Below are 24,763 nucleotides of genomic sequence, written 5' to 3'. Positions count from 1 at the left end.
CCGTTCTGGAATTTGCCACCCCAAGCAGTTGCTTCACATTAGTTTATGAGAAGCCGGCCCTAAAACCTCTCCCAGAATTTACACTTTTCCCATTGATAAGTCCTGCAAAGAAAGGCATGATGGGAAATCCATGAATAGTGGCACTGAGGCAAATCAATAGGGTTGCCAACCTCCAGGTAGCAGCTGGAGATCCCCCACTATTACAACTGATCTCCAGCCGATAGAGGTCAGTTCACCTGGAGAAAATGGCTGCTTTGACTATTGGACTCTATGGCATTGAAGTCCCTTCCCTCCTCAAACTTACAGATATCTTCAGTGTGGCTCCTCTTGAAAAGGGAAAAGACGAGATGCCGAAATTCATCAGTCTCTCCATACAATTCCATTGCTCACTGGCCTTAAGAACTGTTTGCCTTTGCAGTGAGATTAAAGTAGTTTATTACAGTACAGTACAGTACAGTAGTTTAGTACCTTTCTGTAGAGCCAATATGTGGTGTTGGACTTCCCAACGCCCTTCCTTGAGCAGAGAGGACAGAAAACTGTCAAAGAAGGTACACCCATCCCAGAGAGTGGCCAACATTTTCCTGATGAATTTTCCATGCCTTGCATGGCTGCCTGACAGGCACAACTTTAAAAGGTGCAGTTTTCCCTTCGTAGTAATTAAGCTAAAGGGGAAGGCATCACCTGTTGGATTTCTGCCACTTTCCAAAACACAAGGCAGTGCTAGATTTGTGAGGCCAAGGATGCTCCTGTCTGATATCATTTATTACCAGGGCGACCGCAAACGTTTGGCTGTATGTTGTACCACAGCCAAAGAGATTGTCTCATCTGCCACTCTACCCGATGCTTTAGAAATCTGAGGTCAGCGAGGACAAAAAGGACAGAAATCTAAGTGTCTCAGCAGAGCACCACCCTGGCTCTTGAAGCAGAGTTGTGAAAGGAAGCCATTATTATGTGTGTTCTGCAACTGACAAACAGGGGAGAAACATCACCTGTTTTTGGCTTGTGGCTTGCTTGGGAACGCAGCATGGTTTTCTCTACTTTGTTCACTTGCTCAAAATCGAGGGAACATTTGTTGTGCTGATTTGTGCTCCAGAAGGAGAATTTAGCACTTGTCTCCCTTGGAAATCTAGGGACCCTAAGAGTGCTTAACTTTGGTTAGATTGTGCTGGATGTGAAGTCCTGTAGACTTTATAGATTATATTTATATTATTAATATAATTAGTATTAATATGCCTGTTTTTTTCAGAGCATCTCAGGACCAAACAGAATAAATGTACTGACACCAGAGTAATCAGAACGTAAAGATAGTCTTATCTTCAAGGTAGCATATATTTCTTTTCAGAACTTTCTGGAAGAAGCAACTTATTCTAGCAAGAAGGAAAACAGGCATCTGGAACAGATGCTGTCTGATCCTACACTGAGTTAGGTGCATTAACCCCTTTGAACTTTAATTATACTGATGGTTTTTGAACTTTTAAAAAATTGTATGTTATTTGTTTGTTTGTTTATCAAATTTATAATCCGCCCTCCCCAGCCTAGACCGGGCTCAAGGTGACTCACATAAATATAGATTATAAGGTAAAACATGATAAAATAGTTAAAACAATAGTTAAAAAACAGCCTGTACAGTCAATAATATGCAATAGCCTATATCCAGAAGGCGCCGCTAGTATGAAATATAGGTAGGGTTGCCAGGTCCCTGTTTGCCATCAGCAGGAGGTTTTGGGGGCAGAGCCTGAGGAGGGTGGGGTTTGGGGAGGGGAGGGACTTCAATGCCATAGAGTCCAATTGCCAAAGCGGCCATTTTCTCCAGGGGAACTGATCTCTATTGGCTGGAGATCAGTTGTAATAGCAGGAGATCTCCAGCTGGTACCTGGAGGTTGGCAACCCTAAATATAGGCCATAGCAGAGCCTGCTGCATTCCATATCCCCAAAGGTAGAATGGTTTGGGGGGAGGGGGGCAGGGTACGGAGGCCAGCATTACTATCATAGAGAATAATTACATATTTCCAGATTGGGTTAAGAAGACGGGATTTGCTTCCCAAAGGAAGTGGTAGCTTTATTTTATTAAACAGTATATTGTCTTACATTTTAGAGATGCAGTCCTTTTCCAGTTCCTCAAAAGAAACACCATAGGTGATTTTTAAATGTAACTGCTTAAAAAACAGAAAGTTAATAGATTTTTATTTTTTTTATTTACTTCCTTTATACCCTGCCTTTCTCCCCAGTGGGCATCCGAAGTGGCTCTTCTTCATTTTATCCTCACAGCAACTCTGTGACGGTTAGGCTGAGAGTGTACAACAAGCCCGAGATGAGTAAGCTTCATAATAAGCTGGCAGAGTGGAGATCTGAACCTGGGTCTACCAGGCTGATATTCTAACCAATGCGCCATGCTGGTTCAATCAAATTGTTTGATATCTCACATTTTTAAAGCAATGTTAGCTATATCAGTAGGGTTACCAGGTCCCTCTTCATTACTAGCAGGAGATTTTTGGGGTGGAGCCTGAGGAGAGCAGGGTTTGGGGAGGGGGGGGGACTTCAATGACGTAGAGTCCAATTGCCAAAGCAGACCAGCTGTGTCCCTGCCCTCTTCAGTCAGCGGACTCTGTGGTACATATCCTTTTGCATTGTCCTTACATATACTAACTTAGGCTAAAATGGATTATACCGTGTTTAAACAAATGGTCTGCATCTTCTTGAGCAACTTTGGAGCAAAAGATTCAGTTCCTCTTAGAGGACTCTGACTCTCAGCGTACTTATTTTGTTGCTTGTTTTTTGGAGGCTAAAGAGAAGAGACAAAGGGAGGTGTTTTTAGAGATGGGTCTTATTTTATGGTTTCATTGTTCAAGTCCTCAGTCTAAGAACTGGGGGAAAGAAAGAAAGAATTGCCAAAGTGGCCATTTTCTCCAGGTGAACTGATCTCTGTCGGCTGGAGATCAGTTGTAATAGCAGGAGATCTCCAGCTAGTACCTGGAGGTATATATCACACTGCTCCTTGTTCAGGCTTTTGCTGGCCAGTAAGGGTGTTCACACACAGCCAGCCAAAAACATTTAGATGCCTGAGGCAAAACTTCTAAATGGTGTCCACCGGGGCAAAAAACCCAACAAAACCAAAAAACCAACAGAGCCCTTGCTGCTTTTTAATGACACTCCAAATCTGCCACCTGGGGCAGTCATTTGACCTCATGGTAGAGCTGTCCCTGTGTGTTCGGGTGTAAGCATATATACAAAAAGGAGGTACTTGGATGGAAGCGTTTCCCCTTCTCATCTAGAAGAGATAAGTTAAATCAGCAATCTGTCAAACCACAGGGGAACAGGACACTTCCAGTTCGTTTCCTGTGATAGAAACACTGGCGGCCGTAGAGTTACAACTCGAGAATAGGAGGACCTATTCTGGGATGTTTCCCAGCAGCTCAGAACACCGAGGAGGCAACATCTGGCCTGCTTGATACACCAGAGAAGGACCCGGTGCGTGCTCCTGATAGACCGCGTTGCTGAGTCATAGCTGGAAGGCCTGGGTGGAAATTCCCCCCTTATTTCAGCAGGTCACTCCGCACACCTCGCGGCCGCCACCACTTCTGACTTGCGGTTCTGGAGGGAGGGAGGAAAAAGAAAGCAAGGTGGGGGCAACTTGCAGACAAGCAACGTTCAGCCTTGTGAGGGGCAACACGTCTTCACTAGAGAGGCCCTTGCTGTCAGGATTCCCACCTGCTTCTCAGAGCAGCCCACCGCGAAAAGCTGTTCCTGAAGGGCGACTGAGAGGCAAAAGAAGAGAGGATGGCGAGTCGACTGCGCAGCCCCTTTAAGGAACCAGAGATCGAGCTGTTTGTGAAGGTAAGGGCCGGGGAAACGCTCTACTTTATGTCTTTGGCTGCTGACTCAGGAAGAACCATGCCCCACTGGAGATTTGTGGGGCGTAACCCATCAGCAGAGAGCCAATGTGGTGTTGTGGTTAACAGCGTTGGTTTGGAGCGATGGACTCTAATCTAGAGTACTGGGTTGGATTCCACACTCCTCCACCAGAAGCCAGCTGGGTGACCTTGGACTAGTCACATCTCTCTTAGAGCTCTCTCAGCCCCACCTACCTCACAGGGTATCTGTTGTGGGGAGGGGAAGGGAAGGTGATTGTAAGCCGGTTTGATTCTTGCTTAAGTGGTAGAGAAAGTCGGCATATCAAAACCAACGCTGCTTCTTCTCCTTCCCCTTCTCCTTCTTCATGTGGCCAAAACTCAGATTACACCTACAGTAGAGTCCTTGGTAGAGTGACAGCTTGTTGATTTCATTGGGCTTGGAAGGGTATAACTTTCCTTAAGATGGCTCAGTGAGCTGCTCTGGCAGAGAGAGGGATTCAAACCTGGGTCTCCCAGATTCTAGTCCAACACTTAAGCCACAACACCATGTTTCATATGCATATATCTTGCCTTTCCCCCTGGATTGCCCAAGGGCATCTTACAGAACAAACGCCACAAACATTGATAATACTATTAAGAACAACCGGTTAACAAATCCACCAAGCCGCCTTATCAGGCATGCACAAAAAGATACCAATCAGAATATCTCTGAGCTTTGGCTTTGTAATCGATTATATAGGAAACATTCAATGTGACACTTTTGTTAGTCAGAGTTTGTTAGGCCAGTCCTACCATTCGGCATAATGAAGTGACCCATCTAATGTGACAGATGTATAGGATACCCATAAATGGACAGTGTGTTGTCAGTTCAGATGTTCAACTTCTTGGTGATAGATCAAGAAGGGTCGCCGTGTTAGTCTGTCTGTCTGTAGCAGTAGACAAGAGCAAGAGTCCAGTAGCACCTTAAAGACTAACAAAATTTCTGGCAGGGTATGAGCTTTCGTGAGTCACATCTCTGAAGACGTGAGCTGTGACTCATGAGAGCTCATACCCTGCCAGAAATTTTGTTAGTCTTTAAGGGCTAACTTCATGGCGTGTGGGGGGCGGGGGAGAGAAGGGAATCTTTTGGATTTTCTCTCTCAAGCACCCAATCCAAGTGTCTTGGATTGTCTGATCATATCTGAGGTCCTCCAACAGAGACCACATCTCCTCAGTTTTGTGTGGAAAGATGTTTCTCTGTTTACATGAAATATTTTATAACTCTGCCTATTAACCCTTGAGGCAGCTAACAACAATATTGAAAATGAAATGAAAGTAAGCAGTGTATATTAAAAGGTCACATAACACAAAACACCAAAAAGATAAGGACAGCGGCAAACCCAGTCAGTTAGGGCACAAGATAATTGGCAAAATGCCTGGGAGAACAGCTATGGTTTTACCTGGTGACTGAAACTCATCCAGATCGGCACCAGAGAGGCAGAAGGTTCTGCAAAAGAGGTGCCATCTGAGGTTTCCGGCTAGCTGGGAGAAAAAGTCCTGACCATTTAATAAAAGTTTACTGTGCAGGCCTGGGCAGCCGAAGCTTTTCAGGCATGGAGCTAAATACCTGATAATGGCTGCAAACAGATATTAAAGGGACAACTAGAGGGACCCGTTTCAGAGTTGGCAAGAAGAAATCTGTATCCTTGTTGGGCACCCACCACCTCAGGCTCAGAAAGTGAGAATACCCTCAGCTGGGCCATCAACAAAGCTCTTAGCAGCCAGGTAGGTTCATACAGGAGTGAGTGGTCCTTCAGTTTTCCCTCTTATGTTTTTATCCTACGCTTCCTCCAAGGAGCTGAGGGTGGCATGCGAGGTTTCCCCCCTCCTCCATTTTACCCTCTCGAAAACTGTGAGGAAGGTTTGGCTGAGAGAGAGGGTGACTGGTCCCAGCTCATCCAGTGGGCTCATGGCAGAAGGTTGATTTGAAGTGAACCTGGATCTCCCCAGACAGAGTATGAAACTCAAACCACTGTGCCATGCTGGTTAATAGGGTTGACAGATGCCTCTTCGCCACCGGCGGGAGGTTTTGGGGGCGGAACCTGAGGAAGCGGAGGGGAGGGATTTCAATGCCATAGAGTCCCATTGCCAAAGTGGCCCTTTCCTCCAGGGGAACTGATCTCTATTGGCTGGAGATCAGTTGTAATAGCAGGAGAGAACGCTGTTCCCATCAGCATAGGAGCAAGCTAGATAACTGCCAATGTTGATTCCTGAGGAAGATGTGGGTCGAAACAGGGGCTCATCCGGATCCCTGTAGGGTTTGCCGGTCGGTGTCGCCCGCCTAGGCGGCTCGGTGTTGCAAACTGTTCGTGTTCAGGGCTTCTCACCCACACCTTGAATTGCTGGTCGGAGCTGCCTACTTTCGCAGCTCGACTTTGCCTACAGTTCGATCTCAAGGCTACCCGCCTACACGTATGTTCAGACGTATGTTTGAACGTTAGCGCACAGAGCTTGGCTTGTCCGCATCATATTCGATTGGTTGGACTAATTTTCCCCGATACTGTTTTGGGACTAGAGAAACAAAAAATTTGATGCCATAGCAACCAACTCTCAACAAAACTGAAACAATTTAAAAGCATTGCCTATTGTGTATGTATACATATTGAGCACGTATTGTGGTATTGTGATATATGTATCGAGTGTCTATTGTGTTATTGTGATATTGTTGTCCTTGTAACATTATTGTTAAATACACTTAGTTATTGTGAATTTTTGGCATTATTGCTGCTTAACTTTTCAAACACACGTTGCAGCAAGCTAACGTTGTTGTTTTGCATGGTACCTGGAGGTTGGCAACCCTACTGGTTAAAGATCCCAGACTTTTGAGATCTTTATCTCTGTTGTACTCCATTGAAGCCCTGGCAAGCTATGGTCCTTCCTGTTTCATTGCTGCATTCTGCACAAATACTTACAGGCAGCCCTTCCTACAACACATTGTGGCTTCTGATCTGAATGTTATCAAAGCATGGAAAAGGTGGCTGGATTCCGTTTATCTGGAACTCGCTACCCCCCCCCATAAGAATAGCTACATTACTACAGCAAGAAAGATAAACATTGAAATCGTCTGTTATATGGTGACTAAGATTATGTGAGGTGGGAAACCACCAAGTCAGGGTTTCCTTCCCCCCTTCCACTGCCACTTGAAGTTTCTCTCAGTCAGGGCTGTACAGGAAAAAATAGGCACACACAGGAGCCGTTTCCACGCCAAATCTTAGAGTTCATAGGGAGGGTCATGGAAAGCACAGATCCAATCTCTGGAACACATGAGTACCTGTAAAGCCCCTTTCACTCATGAAAAGAAACAGAAAAGAAAACACACACACACACACAATTGTTTTATGGGAAACATGAGCGCATTTCCCTCCACACCTTTCCTCTTGAGGCTTCAGTAGGGCACTTCCCTTCCTGCTGGGCCCACAATATTAAAACATGGTTCTCCTTCCAGGGTTCTCAACCAAGAACACTATGTGATCTGGCTGCCCTTTATCTCATTTCCCCAAGTCCTGTCACAGTCACACTGAAAAGAGACGATTGCCGCAAGAGGCTGGCAAGGCGCTAAGAGAGCTTGCAGTATTGCATTCACCTCCCATCTGATTCCTGCCTAAGGAAAGAGACACAATAATACGCTGTTTGTTTTCAAAAGAATGCCAGTTTCTAACTAGTGTATCTGAAGTGTAATTCAAACTAGGATCTGTGTTCACCAGCAGGGATCTTGCCTAACCAAATACAGTAGTTAGGCTTCTCTGAGAGCAATGTGCCTCTGAGCATCAGCAGAGTGCCAGTTCTACAGTGCTTTGCATTCTCAGTTTATGATAACTTGGCAAGAATGAACCTTCTCCCTTCAATAAGAAGCACCACAGTCGCCAGAAAGAATACGATCTAAGTGTGCCTATTTTCTAGTTCCTGTCACTGCTGAATCACAGTTCTTATTTTTGCCTTTGGGGGACTGCCTTGTTAAATTTTTGAACTGTGAATGGCTAGCATGGTTATTCTTCATAGGGGGTTACCGCACTTGTATTCCCAGCGATGTATTAAGAGTTTGAAAACGTTATAAAAAATACTGTTCGCACTTTGTTGGGCCCCTTTAGCTGTGAAGACGTCTTCCAACCATTTATAAGCTGCGGTATCCAAAAACCCTTTTAAAGCGATGTTTTTTACAACATTTTCAAACTCTTAATACATCGCTGGGAATACAAAGTGCGGTAACCCCCATAGTCACTTAAGTCACTTCCCAAGCTCTCCAGAAGTTAAATCTTTGAGTGGCATGCATATGGATGCATCTTTCCCCTAAGGCACATGTGCATAAATACACATGTGTAAACATAAAGGTCTAGCACATAGCCATGTCGTGTGCTAGTGGAAGCTTGTTTTGAATTGTTAACAAAAGCTCACAGGAAATGATGTTTTCATAGTGTATTTTGCATCAAAAGGACAAAACACCCTTGTTTTTGAAACAAATCAAAACAGTTGCAAAGTATATATATTGGGATGTGGACTGGTATGGTATAAACCAATGTGCATTGGTATGGTACAGCCCAATCTCATCTGATCTCAGAAGCTAAGCAGGGTCGGTACTTGGATGGGAGACCACCAAGGAAGATTCTGCAGAGGAAGGCAGACCACCTCTGCTTCTCACTTGCCTGGGAAGCCCCTTGCTGGGGTGGCCATAAGTCAGCTGCAACTTGACAGCATTTTACACCCACAAGCATTTCTCGCTCTCTGCAGGTGTAAAGAGGTTGGATCGTGATAAAATTTTGAACTTGTTACCTAAAAAAAGAAACGAAACACCAAAACCCTCTAACAAAGATTTTTCTACCTTAACAAATCACCTGAAACGAAGCACTCGTAGTGAAGCTCATGCCCTTAATCTTTCTGAATATTTACAGGCTGATATCATTCCCCGTGGGTTGAGGATACAAAAAGCTCCAGCTTTGTACCAGCAAAATAAGGATTTTAATGATAAGTGGATTGCAATCCTCAACAAGTGTTCCATTGATCTCATGACTCTTATTATTGAGGAGTCTTTAAAAGTCACTGATGTTGCCAAAAATGAAGCTACCAAAATTCAGGATGAACTCAAAGAATCCATACCTGAAGAAACTTATAACATTCAAATTTCCAAACTTGAACAGGATTTGGAGGCATATGCTAAAAACATAGATTCTTACAAACTTAGAAAATTTACTCGTGACCAAGAGGATATAGCCAAAATCGTGTTTACTTTTGGGTAGGACAGGGCACCCGCCGTCCACGCGGTGGCAGTTTTCATCTCATATTCCCTTCGCTCAGGCAGGAAGGATTTTTACTATGTTCCCCACCCTCGGGGTCGTCAAAAGAAACAAACCTAGTCATTAATTTGTCTAGCAGAAACTTTTCACCAGAGGAATTGCAAGTGTTGAACCTGGGCATAGGTTTTGTTCCAACTCCCGGTTGTTCTAAATTTCAAACCCGAGTAGACCTATTTAAGTTTTTCAGGATTCTTAAGTTGAAAGAATTTTTTCAAGGTTCAACTTCTCCTTTTACCCCATTTAAGCCCCAATCCACTTTTTCTCCCAAAAATGCTAGCCATCATATTCTCACCTTCCAATCGTTAGTTTTAAGAGACATTGACAAGCTGGAAAAAAAAATTCTTCATCTCTTCGTGATTTTTCATGGACTATAATTCTTGAGTATACATGAGCCTTTGTTAAGGCCACAGAAATAATTCTTGAATTTATGTTGTTCATGTTTTGTTGTTAAAAGCAATCTGTATATATACATTTTTTGTTATTTCAGACCCAGTGAGGTTTCTGTGTGGCTTTCAACACAGTGTTTATGAATGTATGTTGTGTTTTGGATTTTCCAAAAAATAGAATTATTATATTTTATAATATTGCTTTCTTTTCTAGTTGGTGTATTTCACATTATATTATCTTTGAAGCCACGTGCTGCCATTTTTTATAGTTTCTACTATTTCCAGCATAGGTATTTTCTTCTTCCAACCAACCTCTAGGTACTAGCTGGAGATCTCCCGCTATTACAACTGCTCTCCAGCCGATAGAGATCAGTTCACCTGGAAAAAAATGGCCACTTTGGCAACTGGACTCTAAGGAATTGAAGTCCCCTCCCCAAACCCCACCCTCCTCAGGCTTTCGCCCAAAATCTCCTGCTAGTGGCGAAGAGGGACCTGGCAACCCTAAATAGAGATCAGTTCCCCTGGAGAAAATGGTCGCTTTGACAATTGGACTCTATGGCATTGAAGTCCCTCCCCTCTCCAAACCCCTCCCTCCTCAGGCTCCGCCTCAAAAACCTCCCGCCGGTGGCGAAGAGGGACCTGGGAACCCTATGGAAGGGTGGGATAAAAATGTGACAGATTATTCTCAAAGAAACAGATAAGAGTCTTGTGGCAGCCAATGAGATGACATGTTAATTGTTACATACAATTGCATAGACTAGAGCTGTAGTCATCAGATGGGTAGTGTTGTCCTCCGCTGGTAGATGTTAAATTGTACATAAACCATATTTATTTAGCACTCAGTGGAGAACAGAAACAGCAGAGGGGTTTTTTAAATTATCATAGCAATTTTAGGGAGGCTGTGATTAAGGGCACTGTGTTAAGCTTGTTAGAGCTTTGCATAGAAATGTCCCAGTGCCAGAGCCTTTTGGCCCCATTGGTTACAATAGCCTCTGTACATGTGTGAATATACACCTGTGTATATATCATATACACAAATACCCCCAACAGAGGCATGCAACAAATACCAGTAACTTCCAGATCACAAAAGCGTAATGGTGGTGGAAGGTGCGGCCAAATTTCAGCTGGTTTACAATGACCCCCGTATGGTTCTCAAGGCAAGAAACGAGCAGAGGTGGTCTGCCATTGCCTGCCTCTGCATAGCAACCCCTGGACTTCCTTGGTGGTCTCCCATCTGAGTACTAACCAGAGCCAATCCTGCTTAGCTTGGGAGATCTGATGAGGACTGGCTAGCCTGGGCGATCCAGGTTAGGGCAATAAAACTACAGTCCTTAAAATGACCCCAGATTTTAATTTTGTTACAATCTTAAATTTTTGTAAAAGCAGCATGGAGCAGCATGGAGAGAGTGGACAGGGGGAAGCTTTTCTCCCTCTCTCATAATACTAGAATGCGGGGTCATCTGCTGAAGCTGGAAGGTGAGAGATTCAAAACAGATAAAAGGAAGTATTTCTTGACACAACACATTGTCAAATTGTGGAACTCCCTGCCCCAGGATGTGGTGATGGATGCCAACTTGGAAGGCTTCAAGAGGGGAGAAGACATGCTCGTGGAGGAGAGGGCTATTCATGGCTAATAGTAAAAATGGATACTAGTCATAAAGCATACCTATTCTCTCCAGGCTCAGAGGAGCATGCCTATTATATTAGGTGCTGTGGAACACAGGCAGGATAATGCTGCTGCAGTCATCTTGTTTGTGGGCATCCTAAAGGCACCTGGTTGGCCACTGTATGGACTGCTGGACTTGATGGGCCTTGGTCTGATCCAGCATGGCCTTTCTTATGTTCTCAAGAGGTGGCAAATTTGGGCAAGAAAACAGTCTGAGGTGAAAGGGTTAACAAGCTCCTCCCCCCCCCCCCCATGGCCTCTCCTTTTAAACCACGGCTACACTATATACATGGGTCAGGAATGACCTGGTGCTTGCACAGGGGACCTTTACCTTTACAACATATAATATTAAAAACCTGCGTGTACATGGTGAGATGCATTTCCTGCCCTGAGTCTCAGTTCCCCCCTTACTACACCTGCATTTAGGGCTGCCAACGCCCAGAAATACAAACCAGCTCCGCTTGTGCCTTTAACTGCAGCTTAGCAGGCAAAAGAATTAACAGCTGAAAAACTTTTCAGGACATCGAGATGAATGTCATTTTTCCCTTTGCTGCATGTTTTTCAGTGCTCAAAGGCTGCATTGATCTTAACAATTCTGTTAAACTATGATTCTTCTATGAATTTACAGTCCAAACCAACACACTCATAGGCCTTTTATGCACAAGCTGTTTCCGTCATCATCACCCCCACTACTTTGGGGCTTTGTTTTCATTATGCACGTTTTCTCCGACCTTTAGAAGTCACCTCGCTCTCCCCCCATGTTTTCTGGCCCCAGTTTAAAGTCTGCTTTGACTGCAAATCGAAAGTGGTCTTGTGCATACTTGTCAATTTGGGTTTTTCTCCCCAAGCCCATTCTCGCTTCTCCCTCCCACTTGTCTTTCCACCTCATCCAACCCCTCCCCTCAAAGCCCACATTTTTTTTTTTTTTTGCAAGTGCAGGACTAGTGAGAGAAGGCTGGAATATTATGAGGCTGCTTATTTGGTCAGTTTCACAGTGAGTTTTGATCAGTTTCAGACCTCAGAGGGATGAAAGGGTGTTTTTTTTATTATTATTATTTTGTGAGTTCAGGACTAGCCAGAGAGTGCTGAAATAATCACAAAGGATCTATGCAGCTCCTTATTTGGTCAATTTCACAGTGAATGTTGGTCAGTTTCAGACCTTGGCTGGATCGAACAGACCCTGGCTGATTTGCTCCCCTCCCCTTATAAGCATCCTCTTTAGGATAGGTATGAAAGCCATTTTTTTTTGTGAGTGCAGGACTAGCGATAAAATGCTGGCATAATAACAAACGACCTACGTGGCTGCTTATTTCTCCAGTCTCCATTTAACGTCCTCTTCAACAGCCCCGCCCCCAAGATGGGGAGCTACTCAGCTCAGTTAAAATGAAAGAATCCTACTGTAGGGCTGGTGATGTATTTAAAAACAAACCCACTAAAGCCAATTACAAAGCAGTGTTTGCAGGGGGGAGGGTCCTCATGCATACGCACCTTTTCCCTGCCTGCAATCTATCGCGAGATCGATCTATCGCTAGAGTGCATGCATGAGCAAAAAAGGAGGATGACAAGCCATGTAGCAACAATGACATCGATGACCATTCCCCCCTTGATTCAGATGCTCTGAATTTTCACTGGCTCAAGCAGAAATTTATTGCATGTAATCCCAAGTACTCCGGGAATGTATTTGGAGTGTGTGTGTGTGGGGGGATCCCCTGTGCAGAGTGATTTGAGCATTTGACTGCAAATACTGTGCATCGAGAGAGTGGCATATCCAACGGAAACCACCTGTGCATAAAAAGCCATAGTGTAGATGTTAAAGTGTCAGACTAGAATCTGGGAGACCTAGGTTCAAATCCCTACCCATGGAAACTTGCTGGGTGACCTCTCTCTGTCAGGCTAACCTACTTTTATACGGTAATGAAGGGAAGAATGATGCCAGAAGTCAATTGAAAAGAAAACTGGATATATGTAAACTGCTGCAGATTAAATTACTTTTAACAGCACTGCTGGTTCAAGTCTCATTCAAACGTTGGCTACGCTAGCTGCACTGTGGGAGAGTAATAGTGGGCTATCTTGTAGGGCTATTGCATTACTGAGGTAGCATTACATATTAAGTGCTTTGAACCTTTTATAAATTAGTATTATTAGTTTTCCATTAATCATTGTTAGGAGGAGAAGCTGGCAACTGTAATATCAGCAGCTGGAGTGTTTGAGGCAAAGTTTCTTTGCAGAGAGCCGCCTCACGCACGTTTGTGCACAGAGCCCCTCACACCAGTTTTCTGATTAGTTTTGATTGTTGATTTTTAGGAAGCAATCCTGTTTTGTTGTTGTTTGAAAGCAAAAATGCCCAGTGTCCAGTGTTGCCTGTGTTATTGGCTTATTGTCATAGTGGTTAGAAACATGCTTTAAAAAAATGCATGAAGAGATTTTTCTGCACAGCTGTAAAGGCTCAAAACTTTGCTTTTTTACATTAACGTTGGAAATTCTTTGAATATTTAATTCTGCACAGCCAGAAGAGCTAGAAACCTGCTTAGAATCATAGAGTTGGAACCACCAGGGTCATCTAGGCCAGCCCCCTGCACAATGCAGGAAATTCACAACTACCTCCCCCCTCACCCCCAGTGACCCCTACCTCCATGCCCAGAAGATGGGCAAGGTGCCCTCCCTCTCATGATCTGCCTAAGGTCATAGAATCAGCATTTCTGACAGATGGCCGTCTAGCCTCTGCTTAAAAACCTCCAGGGAAGGAGAGTTTACCACCTTCTGAGGAAGCCTATTCCACTGAGGAACCGCTCTGTTAGAAAATTCTTCCTAATGTCTAGACAGAAACTCTTTTGATTTAATTTCAACCCATTGGTTCTGGTCCGACCTTCTGGGGCAACAGAAAACAACTCGGCACCATCCTTTCTTTATTAAAAAAAATGATATTCTCTGGGAGCTGGATTCTGCATCAACTCTCAAATTATATGTTTGCGTAGAGTTATCATAGAAACATGAAACGCTCACAGATGTTCAAAGGCTGACTCGTCATCCTATTTGCTCCCCCTTCAGGCTGCCTTGGATGGGGAAAACATTGGGAACTGCCCCTTCTGCCAGAGCCTTTTCATGGTGCTGTGGCTCAAAGGGGTCCGATTCAACGTGACAACAGTTGACATTACAAGGTAAGAGGAAGGAGGCGGCTTGCGGACCTTGGCACTTTAAAATCTGGGTTAGGGTGGCATCTCTGCCCATAACAAGACAAAGCTCTGTTCAGTGGGCTATGAAAGAGCCTTCTGGGATATGAAAGATGTTTAGATTGTGATAAATCGTGATCTTGTGGATCATAAATTAGACACACACACAAAGGATTCAAGACACGTTGCTTTCCTTAACAAAACATAGAGGTTTACTAATCTAAAAAGGGTCAACTTGTTATATAAATTAATATCTTATAACTATAACTCGTTTCCTAAACTCTTGCCAGCACATGGCTAACAGGCTCTAAGGCTTAAAACACAGTAAAGAATACAGTTAACATTATCTACTCGTGGAAAAAGTGGAAAGAAGTAAGTCTCTTCTTAACCAAAACGGCAGTTCAACAGAAGCTTCTAGGATCGCGACCAACAGCTCTTGATCTGACCAACTGACCCTTGCCAAGTGGCTAGCCACCATCCCCTTTAGTCAATGCAAACAGAAACACAAACATTTAGCTGTTCTGTAATCCTGGCAGAGACAAAACTCGTAGACTAATTCCCAACAAAATAATCTGGACTAAAGCAATTTTATTTTCTGTGAAACATTGTTTTGGAAGAATGGAGAAAGAGGGGAGAGCTATTGGCCTCAGGACACACTCCTGCCATGTGTCCTGGAGGACTTTCCCTGGATCAGACACCCCTGCTTGATCAAACCAAGGGCCCATCTAGTCCAGCCTCCCACACGGGGGGCAACCAGATGCCACCTACAACCAGGACCTGTATACCAAAACTTCTTCTCTGCTCCCCCAGCAACTGGTATTCCAGCTCTGAAGATGGAGGTTTCATTTAGCTGTCTTTATAACTAATAGCCGGTTATTCTGGAGACCCATCCGCCATGAATTTTCTAACAGTTAGAGCAGTTCCTCAGGCTTCCTCGGGAGGTGGCAAGCTCTCCTACCTTGGAGGTTTTTAAGAAGAGGTTAGATGGCCAACTGTCAGCAATGCTGATTCTATAACCTTCAGCAGATGATGAGAGGGAACGCATCTTGGTCATATTCTGGGCATGTAGTTGGGGTCACTGGGGGTGAGGGGTGAGGGTAGTTGTAAATTTCCTGCATTGTGCAGGGGGTTGGACTAGATGACCCTGGTGGTCCCTTCCAACTCTATGATTCGATGACTTTGTCTAATCCCCTTTTGAAGCCTTCTAAGGCCAGTGGCTGTCACCGTGGCAGCAAAAGTCCATAAGTGAATTGTGCATTTTGTGGAGCAGAACTTCCTTTTGTTTGTCATGAACCTACTGTCAATTAATTTAATTATGTGACCCTAACTTCTGGTATTATAGGAGAAAATTCTTTCTGTGTCAATTTTCTCCACACTATTTGTCATTTTATAACCATCCCCCCACTCGGTTACGTGGTCGACTTCTTTTTGTAAACTTATAAGCCCTAAATCAAAATTTGATTCAGAAGTTTTAAAGACCGTGATGATCTCAGATGGGAGAGGATGGGGTTAAGAAACCATCATTAAAGGTGCAGTGGAGGTGCTACAAGGCCCATGCAAACAGATTCCTTAAGAGTGGTTTCTTTCTTTCTTTCTTTCTTTCTTTCTTTCTTTCTTTCTTTCTTTCTTTCTTTCTTTCTTTCTTTCTTTCTTTCTTTCTTTCTTTCTTTCTTTCTTTCTTTCTTTCTCTTTCACAACTGTTTAGGAAACCTGAAGAGCTGAAGAATCTGGCACCAGGAATAAAACCTCCATTCTTGGTGTTCAACAAGGAACTGAAAACCGACTTCCTGAAGATTGAGGACTTCCTGGAACAGACCCTGGCACCTCCCAGGTATCTTCACTTTATAGTATCCAGTGTTCCTTTCCCTGCTTTCCAGCCAAATCCTCTAAAAAAAGTATAACCTTTTCCTCCTGATTATGAATGCAAAGAACAAATGCTTTGTATATGCACATAACCTTCATAATGTTGTGAGCAGGTCCAACAGCTGCGCCATGCCCCAATGGGAATGATTACGTTGGTTACTATTGTAAGGGCCAGGTGGATCCATCACCACCCATAGGGTTGCCAGCTCCGGGTTGGGATATACCTGGAGATTTTGGGGGCAGAGCCTGAGGAGGGCGGGGTTTGAGGAGGGGAGGGGCTTCAATGCCATAGAGTCCAAGTGGCCATTTTCTCCAGGTGAACTGATCACTATCGGCTGGAGATCAGTTGTAATAGCAGGAGATCTCCAGCTAGTACCTGGAGGTTGGCAACCCTGCCCATGAAGCTGCTCAGCCTAGTTTGTTTCTGGACTGCTTTAACATCCCAATCTGACCCTGCATGTAAACATCCAAATGAATGAGCATCTATGCAAACAAGCAAATACCCCCTTGCGGGGAGCTGGCGATGGTGATTTCCAAGTCTGTTTGGCCTCCTGGTGAGAGACAGATGGTTTGCAGGACCCCATCTGTTTCCCCACCGTGTTCGGAGAGGAAATCAGTTGGCTTGAGAGAGACAGGAACAATGCAAGGAAGTTCTGTATGACCCGTGGAACAGAGGGATGTGGAGAATACAGACAGTCCTGGGGCGGGGTGGGGGGACAGTAAAGATATTGCGAGAGAGTTCATGTGTGCAACCACCTTTATTTGTGTATGCGGGTGGGAATCTGGGATGCTCAAGAACATCTTTCTTGCTGTTGTTGCTTTTTTGTAAGTGGGCAGAGGGGAGATGCCTGTAGCTGAGCCAAGAGAAACACTCAGCCCCAAAGGTCAGGAGAGCTGCCAAGATGTGCTCATAGTTGGCGTTGTCCCTTCTCCGCCCCCTCCAATTGTCTGACTGCAGCTGCAGTAAACAAGAGGCACTTTAAGTGTCCACGGCTCTGGGAACCTTCTTCATCGCAGTACATCAGAGGGACCAGGGCTTGCCAGATTCCACTCCGCTGCTGCAAAGGGTTCCATCAAAGGGAGAAGTGCTACCATCGCCCTTTTATGCATGCCTGTTTCCCTTGCAGTCACCCTTCTGACGACTTTGGGTCTTTGTTTTGATTATGCATGCTGTTTCTGACCATCAGAGGTCGCCTCGCTCTCTCCCTGCGTTTCCCTACATTTTGCCCGTGTTTTCAAATTTGGGATAAAACAGGTCCCTGAAAACCCATGCAAAATGCGGGGAAACACAGGGAGAGAGAGCAAGGTGACCTCTGACAGTTGGACCTCTGACAGTTGGCATGTGTAATCAAAACAAAGACCTGAAGTTGTTGGAGGGGTGACTGCAAGGGTAACAGCCAAGCATAAAAGGCCTAAGATAAGACGAGATGCACAACTTAGGGGCAGGTGAATGCACTTTCCTTGCATGTAGATGATCTCAGATTCAGAGCCTGGGTTTTCCACCTGAAAGAACTTTAGGTGGCTGGGCTGAGAAGGACCCCCTCCTGAAATCCTGGAGAGCTCCTGCCAGTCAGAGTGTCCAATTCTGGGTTAGATGGAGCCATGGGTCATCACCAGCCAGGTTCATAGGCAAAGTGCACCTGCTGAAATCCTCCCTTCTGTTCAGCTTCACCAGGGCTGTGTCCTAGGGCCCATGCCTCCAACCTGTGTTCCAAAAAAGTGAAGAAATAGCAAAGAAGCCAGTGTGGTACAGTGGTTAGGTAACAGACTAGGACCAGAGAGTCTTGGGTTCAAATCCCCACTCTGCCATGGAAGCTCTGTGGGCGACCTTGGGCCAGTCACTGACTGAGAAGGGATTGTTTCCAAACTCCTGCCTGCCCCCAGCTCCCTGGATTTTAGTGTCTTCAGTCCCAATCAAGTCATTTATAATGGCATATGCTTTAAAAATCTTATTTCTCTCCTCCTCCCCCTGTTCAGCTCTTGTAAGGCCAGGTTTCCAACTGATAAGCCTTAATGGTAGAGTGGTGAAACTCTTATATTCTCTTCCTATCTAAACTAACTCTCTGACTTTTATTAAGGTACTCTCAACTCACCCCCAAACACAAGGAGTCCCTGCATGTCGGCGCAGACATCTTTGCCAAGTTCTCCGCATACATCAAGAACCCTCAAAAGGAAGCAAACAAGAGTAAGGGGGGGGGATCTTTTTCTCATGCAGATCTCTTTCAGGCCTGTGTTCCAGTTCTATTCCCATTGGAATGTCTGCTAAGAACCAGAATGGGAATGTAACAGAACAAACAGGGCTGGTGGTTATTTTTTTATCATGATCATAATTTCTAAAGTATGAACACAACAGAGTATAGAAGCCTTGGACATGAATACTGGATACAGTGGGACTGGTTATATAAAGGCTGCTTCCAAATGGGTCTTTTTCACTGGATGTAACATAGCATGCCCTTCCTTTTTTGGGGGAGCTTCCACACAATGTTGTGCTCTTTCCAAGCACAATGTGTGGCGCTCTCAGGGAATTCCCCATTAAGCCAGATCAAAGGGGAAAAAACCTCCCTTGCTTCTACTTAACTGGGAAACAGCAGGATAGCTGCAGGCAATGTGGAAGCTGTGCCCACAACCAATCCAGGGAAGGGGTGGAGCTAACATGCATATTCTAAATGACAGCACTAAACTCCTCTTTTCTCACCCCCACCCCCGCCCAGTACTTGAATTGGCATTGCTTAGGGTTGCTGGACTGCTGGGGGCTCCTAGGAAGGAAGGGGTTGCTGGACTGCTGGGGGCTCCTAGCAAAATTACGTGATGGTTAAATGGAACGTCCATGTTCAATGGCAGAATACCTCTGAATACTACATGTTGGCAGGCAAAAACAGGGGGAGGCTATGGCTTTCATGTCCCTTTTGGGACATCTGATTGGCCAAAGTGGGGTATAGGATGCTGGACTAATTGGCCACTGGTCTGATCCAGCAGGGCTCTTCTTACATTCTTAGTACGCAATTAGCACCCCTTGCAGTCTTTCAACACTCTTTCACAAATCAATTATTAGTAATTCCTCTTTCCTCATGGAGAGATGTGGAGCCTACTGGCCTTGCACTTTGCAGCCAGACAGTGCCACTGCTCATTTTTATTGTTAATTTTTGTAGCAGCGCAATTACAAAATCACCGTAATAAAAAAGTGAAACGTACAAAATGAGCAGTGGCATGGCTGTTTCCTCGCGGCCACCCTGCCAACTACTTCAAGGCTTTGCTTTGATTATGCATGCATTTTCCAACCGTCAGAGGTCGCCTCACTCTCCCCGCGCGTTTCCCCCGTGCTTTTGTGGATTCTTGTTCAGTTAGCATTCAGAAAAAGCGCTGAAATGTGCGGGGAGAGCAAGGCGCCCTCTGACGGCCAGAAAATGCAAGCATAATCACAGCAAAACCCCGAAGTAGTCGGCGGGGTGACCATGAGGAAACAGCCATGCATAAATGGCCAATGACTTTATGGGTGCGAAGTGAAAAACAGCTCTTGTCAAAGGAAACAAGAATTGGTAAATTACTATTTTTCATGAGTGCCACCAGAAAAACAGGGAATTCTAAAATAAACAGAACAGAGAAGGAAAAGGTACAGTTGTGCTGAGACATATATGCTACCTAGTGTTGGGCAGGAGAAAGCACAAGTAAAGTAGCAACTATGCCATTGCTTGTCAATGTAAACATACAACCTGTTTGAGGCCATTTCTGTTCATGGCACTTAAAGTACTTTGTGCATTCCATGAGTTTATAATTCAAACTGAATTCTCAACATGGGGTAGAACATTCATTCAGTTTACAGGTACTCCCTTCCTATTTTTACACTGCATTAAGCATTCCTGCCTATGCTCAAACAGCATGGGAGGTTGGAAGATGCTTTCAGTGTCATGCGAACAATGCCCAAAGATGGTTTCTCCAACAGGGAATAAGCACAAATCTTGGAAAGATTATACCACCCATTACTGTGTTGACCTTCCGTAAAATCGGTGACAGTCAGCCCAACCAGAGAAAAGCAACATAATTAAGGGAAGAAGTTCAGTTGGCTAAACGCTTCAATTCTGTGCTTGGTTCTTGGGATGCAGAGTTGGAGAAAGCTTTGCTGAGAGAGTTCCAGCGCCTGGATGATTATCTGAACACCCCAGTCCCAGAGGAAATTGACCAGGACAGCACTGAGGAGGTGCTGGTCTCTAGGAGGAAGTTCCTGGATGGGGACCGGATGACGTTAGCTGATTGCAACCTGCTGCCCAAACTCAACGTCATCAAGGTGAGCACCTTCAACGAGCACATAACAAGGGCCGCTTGCAGCCTATCAGCATGCCCATGCTTTGAACCCTAACTCCTGGTGGAAAAAGAAGAGTTGGTTTTTATATGCCAATTCTCTCTACCTTTTAAGGAGAATCAAACCGGTTTACAATCTCCTTCCCTTCCTCTCCCCACAACAGACACCTTGTGAGGTAGGTGGGGTTGAGAGAGTTTGGAGAGCTGTGACTAGCCCAAGGTCACCTAGCTGGCTTCATGTGTAAGAGTGGGGGAAACCAACCTGGTTCACCAGATTAGAGTCCGCTGCTCATGTGGAGGTGTGGGGAATCAAACCTGGTTCTCCAGATTAGAGTCCACCACTCCTAACCACTACACCACGCTGGTATACACCCATGTGCTAGCTTTGTTCATCAAACAGTCTTCTTCTTGTGGTGCTCTTAGGATTGTCTGTACATCAATAGCTAGGTCAGGGGAGAGCAGACTTCATGTTCCTGGGAGCTACTGAATTTTTTTTCAATAGCCCAGCCAAGGCCAGGCACTTCAGAGCTTGGGAGATAAGCAGATACTTGGATGAGAGACTACAAAGGAAGACTGGGGTAGCTACGCAGAGGCACCTCTGGTTGTCTCTTGCCTGGAACACTTTGTGGATGGAGTTGCCATGGGACAGGTGCGATTCAATGGCACATTCTTCTTCCCTCAGGTAGGTTACGCTGAGAGAGAGTGACAGACCCATGGTCGTCCAGTGAACTTCCAATGGCAGAGAGGGGATTCGATCTTGGGCCTCCCAGATCCCTTTCAGACACTCTAACCACACTGGCTCTCCATGCTCCCTACCTTAATCATCAGTCATACCCACCTCTTCCTTAAGCATAGGCCAGGGGTCCCCAGTGTGGTGTCCGTGACTGCCATGGTGCGTGCCAACACCTTTCCAGGTGCCTCCCAAGAGTTTTTAGAAAGTGGGTGGGGCCAGGTTGGCCTTTTGCCCAGCAGGGATTCTGTTTGGTTATTGGAGATTTGATTGGCTGTGCAGATTTTTTAAAATGTTGCATTGGCAGCAGCTGCCACCCCAGCACAAGGAACTGCACTATGTGACTGAAGGTAAGTTGCTGAATAATAATAATAATGGGGGGAGTCAGGTACTAAATGTGCCAGACAAACAATTTATCAACTGGTACCCAACTTATGGTATGAAATTATATTCAAGACTCAGAACGGGTTCATGTATTTGCATATACGAAAATCAATTCACTAGTAACAAAAATACATATTATGTTTGTAGTGGAGTTTTACGAATTAATACCTTTTAATCCAGACTAAATACAAAATAAATGGAGGCTATATTCCTTTTTCTTTCTTTTATACAACACTTCTTCATCTATTATGTGCAGCAAGTTGCCTCCTTCATGTAGCAGGTTAATTCTGTGTTAACAAGCTCCTAGGCTTCACTTCTTCCTCAAACGTCTTTCTATAATTTTCTTTCTGTAATTTTGTTAGAATTTTGTTACTGTTGAATTGATTTCCATATATACAAATACAAATACATGAACACATTGTGAGTCCTGAATATAATTTCATACCTTAAGTTGGGTACCACTTCACAAATTGTTTGAAGGTAAGTTGCAGCAGCCGTTTTATGGCTGCGCCCACCAAAGGTGCCTGCAGGCTCAAAAAGGTTGGGGACCCCTGGCATAGACAACCATTGAGCTTCTGTTCCGAGGAAATTCAACTCCATCCTTTGCTTCTCTGCATCTTTTCTCCATCCCTCCTAGATCGCTGCAAAGAAATACCGCAACTTCGAGATCCCACGAGAGATGACAGCAATCTGGCGCTACCTCCAGAATGCTCACGCCCGTGATGAGTTCAGCCACACGTGCCCAGCAGATGAAGAGATTGAACGCACCTATGCCAACGTGGCCAAGAAGATGAGTTAAGGACGGTGTTCCAAGAGAGGCAGCCCAGGGTGATGTCTGGACTTTCCAACTTCCATCAGAGCTGGAAGTTGCTTTTGTTATTTTGACTTCAAAAGAGATGCCTGGCTTGGTCACTCCAGCTTACTAGACCTCCAGGAGTCCTTCAGCCTATTTAGAAAACAACCTTGCCTGTGGTTTCTGCTGTCACATGTTTTCCTCCCACAAATTGGCTGAATCTCTGTTTCTTGTATCTTAGTGTGCATGTGCCATACGTACCACTTTGTGGAGGCAGAAGCAGCCGATTGCTCCTTAACATGAGTTGGAGAAGCTGAAGGCTCTCTGTGGTCAACTCTTCTCCAAGCCAGGCTTCTCTGCTTCTGGGCCTTGGAACTTAGATCTTCCATTTTTCACCTAGGCTGAGAAGTTCTCCAATGTAGCCATCTGTCAGCAATGCTATCCTATGACCTTAGGCAGATCATGAGAGGGAGGGCACCTTGGCCATCTTCTGGGCATGGAGTATGGGTCACTGGGGGTGTGGGGGTGGTAGTTGTAAATTTTCTGCATTGTGCAGGGGGTTGGACTGATGACCCTGGTGGTCCCTTCAACTGTATGATTCTATTATTCTTTTTCTCCATGTTGGCCAGAGAGGACTATGCATGTACTGAATGTCTTGCCTTCCAGCCTCCAGGATAGGGTAGAGTGCCGTATGCCCCACTTCCCCCCCTCTCAAGCATAGATTGACTGTTCCTGGTCTGTAGAATGATATAAAGGCACATGGTGGTGATGACGTTAAGCAACTGCAGCCTATCAAAAATCATTTGTGCATCACACATCAGCCACTCCGAGCTCTTCAGAGGACATGGGGTGTAATAAACTAGGGAGCTGTCCAGATCAACACATCAAACTCATCCAGGGAAACTCCCCATTTGCAAGTCTGCCATTTCGAGGAAACATGTATACAACACACAAGTCATCCAAGTGTTTCCTCCCAAAGAGCAATTAGCTTCAGGAGCTGTTTGAAGATGGGGGGAAAGGTTAACCCCCTTACACACAAATGCACATGAGCAGCTTCAAATCAAATTAGGCCCAACAAATTACAAGTTTGCAAATTTCGTAATTTGTAAGTTACAAAACACTCCTTGGTCTCCCAGCATCTCAGCTGGTTTGGACTTCAGGGCTCAACTTGCCTATCTAGGGCAGAGTGTGAGGAATGGTTTTGTAGACCTAGGAAACAGGTAGGGTGAAAGCCAGAATGGAGGGTGTTTGGCAAGAGCCCAAGGAGAATCCTTAAGTCTAGCAGGGATTGCTGAAAATGGTGGAAGGAACAGAGACTTTGCAATTCTACCAGGGTACCCTTTAAAGATTAGTAGCATTCTCTCCCAAGAGGCAACAGTGCTAACTGGTTGCTTGCTAAGTTCACACATTTTCCTGCACTGAGTGCCAATCCTTGCTGCAGCCAAGCTGTCATTGTGGGCTCTGGGAACACCCTCTTGGGTTGTATGCCAGAATGGAGCTATACAAGGAACGGTGCTTCTCCACTTCCGGGTTGGGCCCGCACAGGTGTTGCCTCATGCAGAGTTGAACAGAAGTGTTACTGGACCCTTTCCAACCAGACAGATGGCACAGGGGCATTTCCTTCTTTAGAAATGGAACACCTGTGTGTAGCAAGGTAGCTGGGATAGCAGGTGCAGGGCTGATAGTCCTTGGGTTGGCACAAGGCAGAGGGAAAATCAACCGAGGAAACGGCTTTCCCCAGCATAAGGTTGAAGCAACAGGAAAACACTTACCAAACACCGGCTTGTGATCAGAAATAGGCAGTGAGCTCCAGGATCCACCATCTTCTACCCATTAGCTGCCAGCTTCCTCACTGGTTCTGCCTTAAGCTACCAGGATCTACTCTGGTTCTGCAACTCCCCCCTCCCACTAGTATTTTTCACATTAAGGTTGCCAGTCCCATAAATAGACAGATATACTGTATGATGGGATGAGTCTTTGTTTATTAAGATGTACATCCAATTCATGGGGGGGTGTCTTAACTCTTAAAAACAGATACCTGAAGAGTAACCATGATAGCCTGTTCTGACAAAGGCAACAGGAACCTTGTGCAATTAACAATGACTGTGACACAAAACACTTATGAGTCATCAGTTTGCCTCTTGTGAGTCATCAACCCTGCCAAAAGTGGGTTATGGTTCATTTCCTCCAGGATCAGAGGAGCGTGCCTATTATATTAGGTGCTGTGGAACACATGCAGAACAGTGCTGCTGCAGTCGTCTTGTTTGTGGGCTTCCTAGAGGCACCTAGTTGGCTAC

At 45.0% G+C, this 24,763-nt stretch overlaps 1 protein-coding gene across 1 annotated transcript; it reads left to right on the top strand.

Moving 5' to 3' along the window:
• The first annotated feature begins 3,767 nt into the window (after positions 1–3,767).
• On the top strand, positions 3,768–22,479 carry CLIC2 (chloride intracellular channel 2). Its single transcript, XM_056859467.1, has 6 exons — positions 3,768–3,834; positions 14,279–14,388; positions 16,106–16,231; positions 18,342–18,448; positions 20,364–20,545; positions 22,311–22,479. The coding sequence occupies exons 1-6, from the start codon at positions 3,778–3,780 to the stop codon at positions 22,470–22,472; spliced, it is 744 nt and encodes a 247-aa protein (XP_056715445.1). The 5' UTR covers positions 3,768–3,777; the 3' UTR covers positions 22,473–22,479.
• Positions 22,480–24,763: the final 2,284 nt, after the last annotated feature.

This window comes from Euleptes europaea, chromosome 13, assembly GCF_029931775.1.
Source record: "Euleptes europaea isolate rEulEur1 chromosome 13, rEulEur1.hap1, whole genome shotgun sequence".
NCBI classification, from domain to species: Eukaryota; Metazoa; Chordata; class Lepidosauria; order Squamata; family Sphaerodactylidae; genus Euleptes; species Euleptes europaea.
Note: the sequence above shows the minus strand (reverse complement) of the source record. Positions and strands in the feature narration are given on the sequence as shown.

Excerpts from the sequence above, each read along its gene's own strand:
- CLIC2 (XM_056859467.1), top strand. The coding sequence starts at position 3,778 with ATGGCGAGTCGACTGCGCAGCCCCTTTAAGGAACCAGAGATCGAGCTG. Across the intron at positions 3,835-14,278 it reads AGATCGAGCTGTTTGTGAAG|GCTGCCTTGGATGGGGAAAA; the intron begins GTAAGGGCCGGG and ends CTCCCCCTTCAG. Across the intron at positions 14,389-16,105 it reads ACAACAGTTGACATTACAAG|GAAACCTGAAGAGCTGAAGA; the intron begins GTAAGAGGAAGG and ends ACAACTGTTTAG.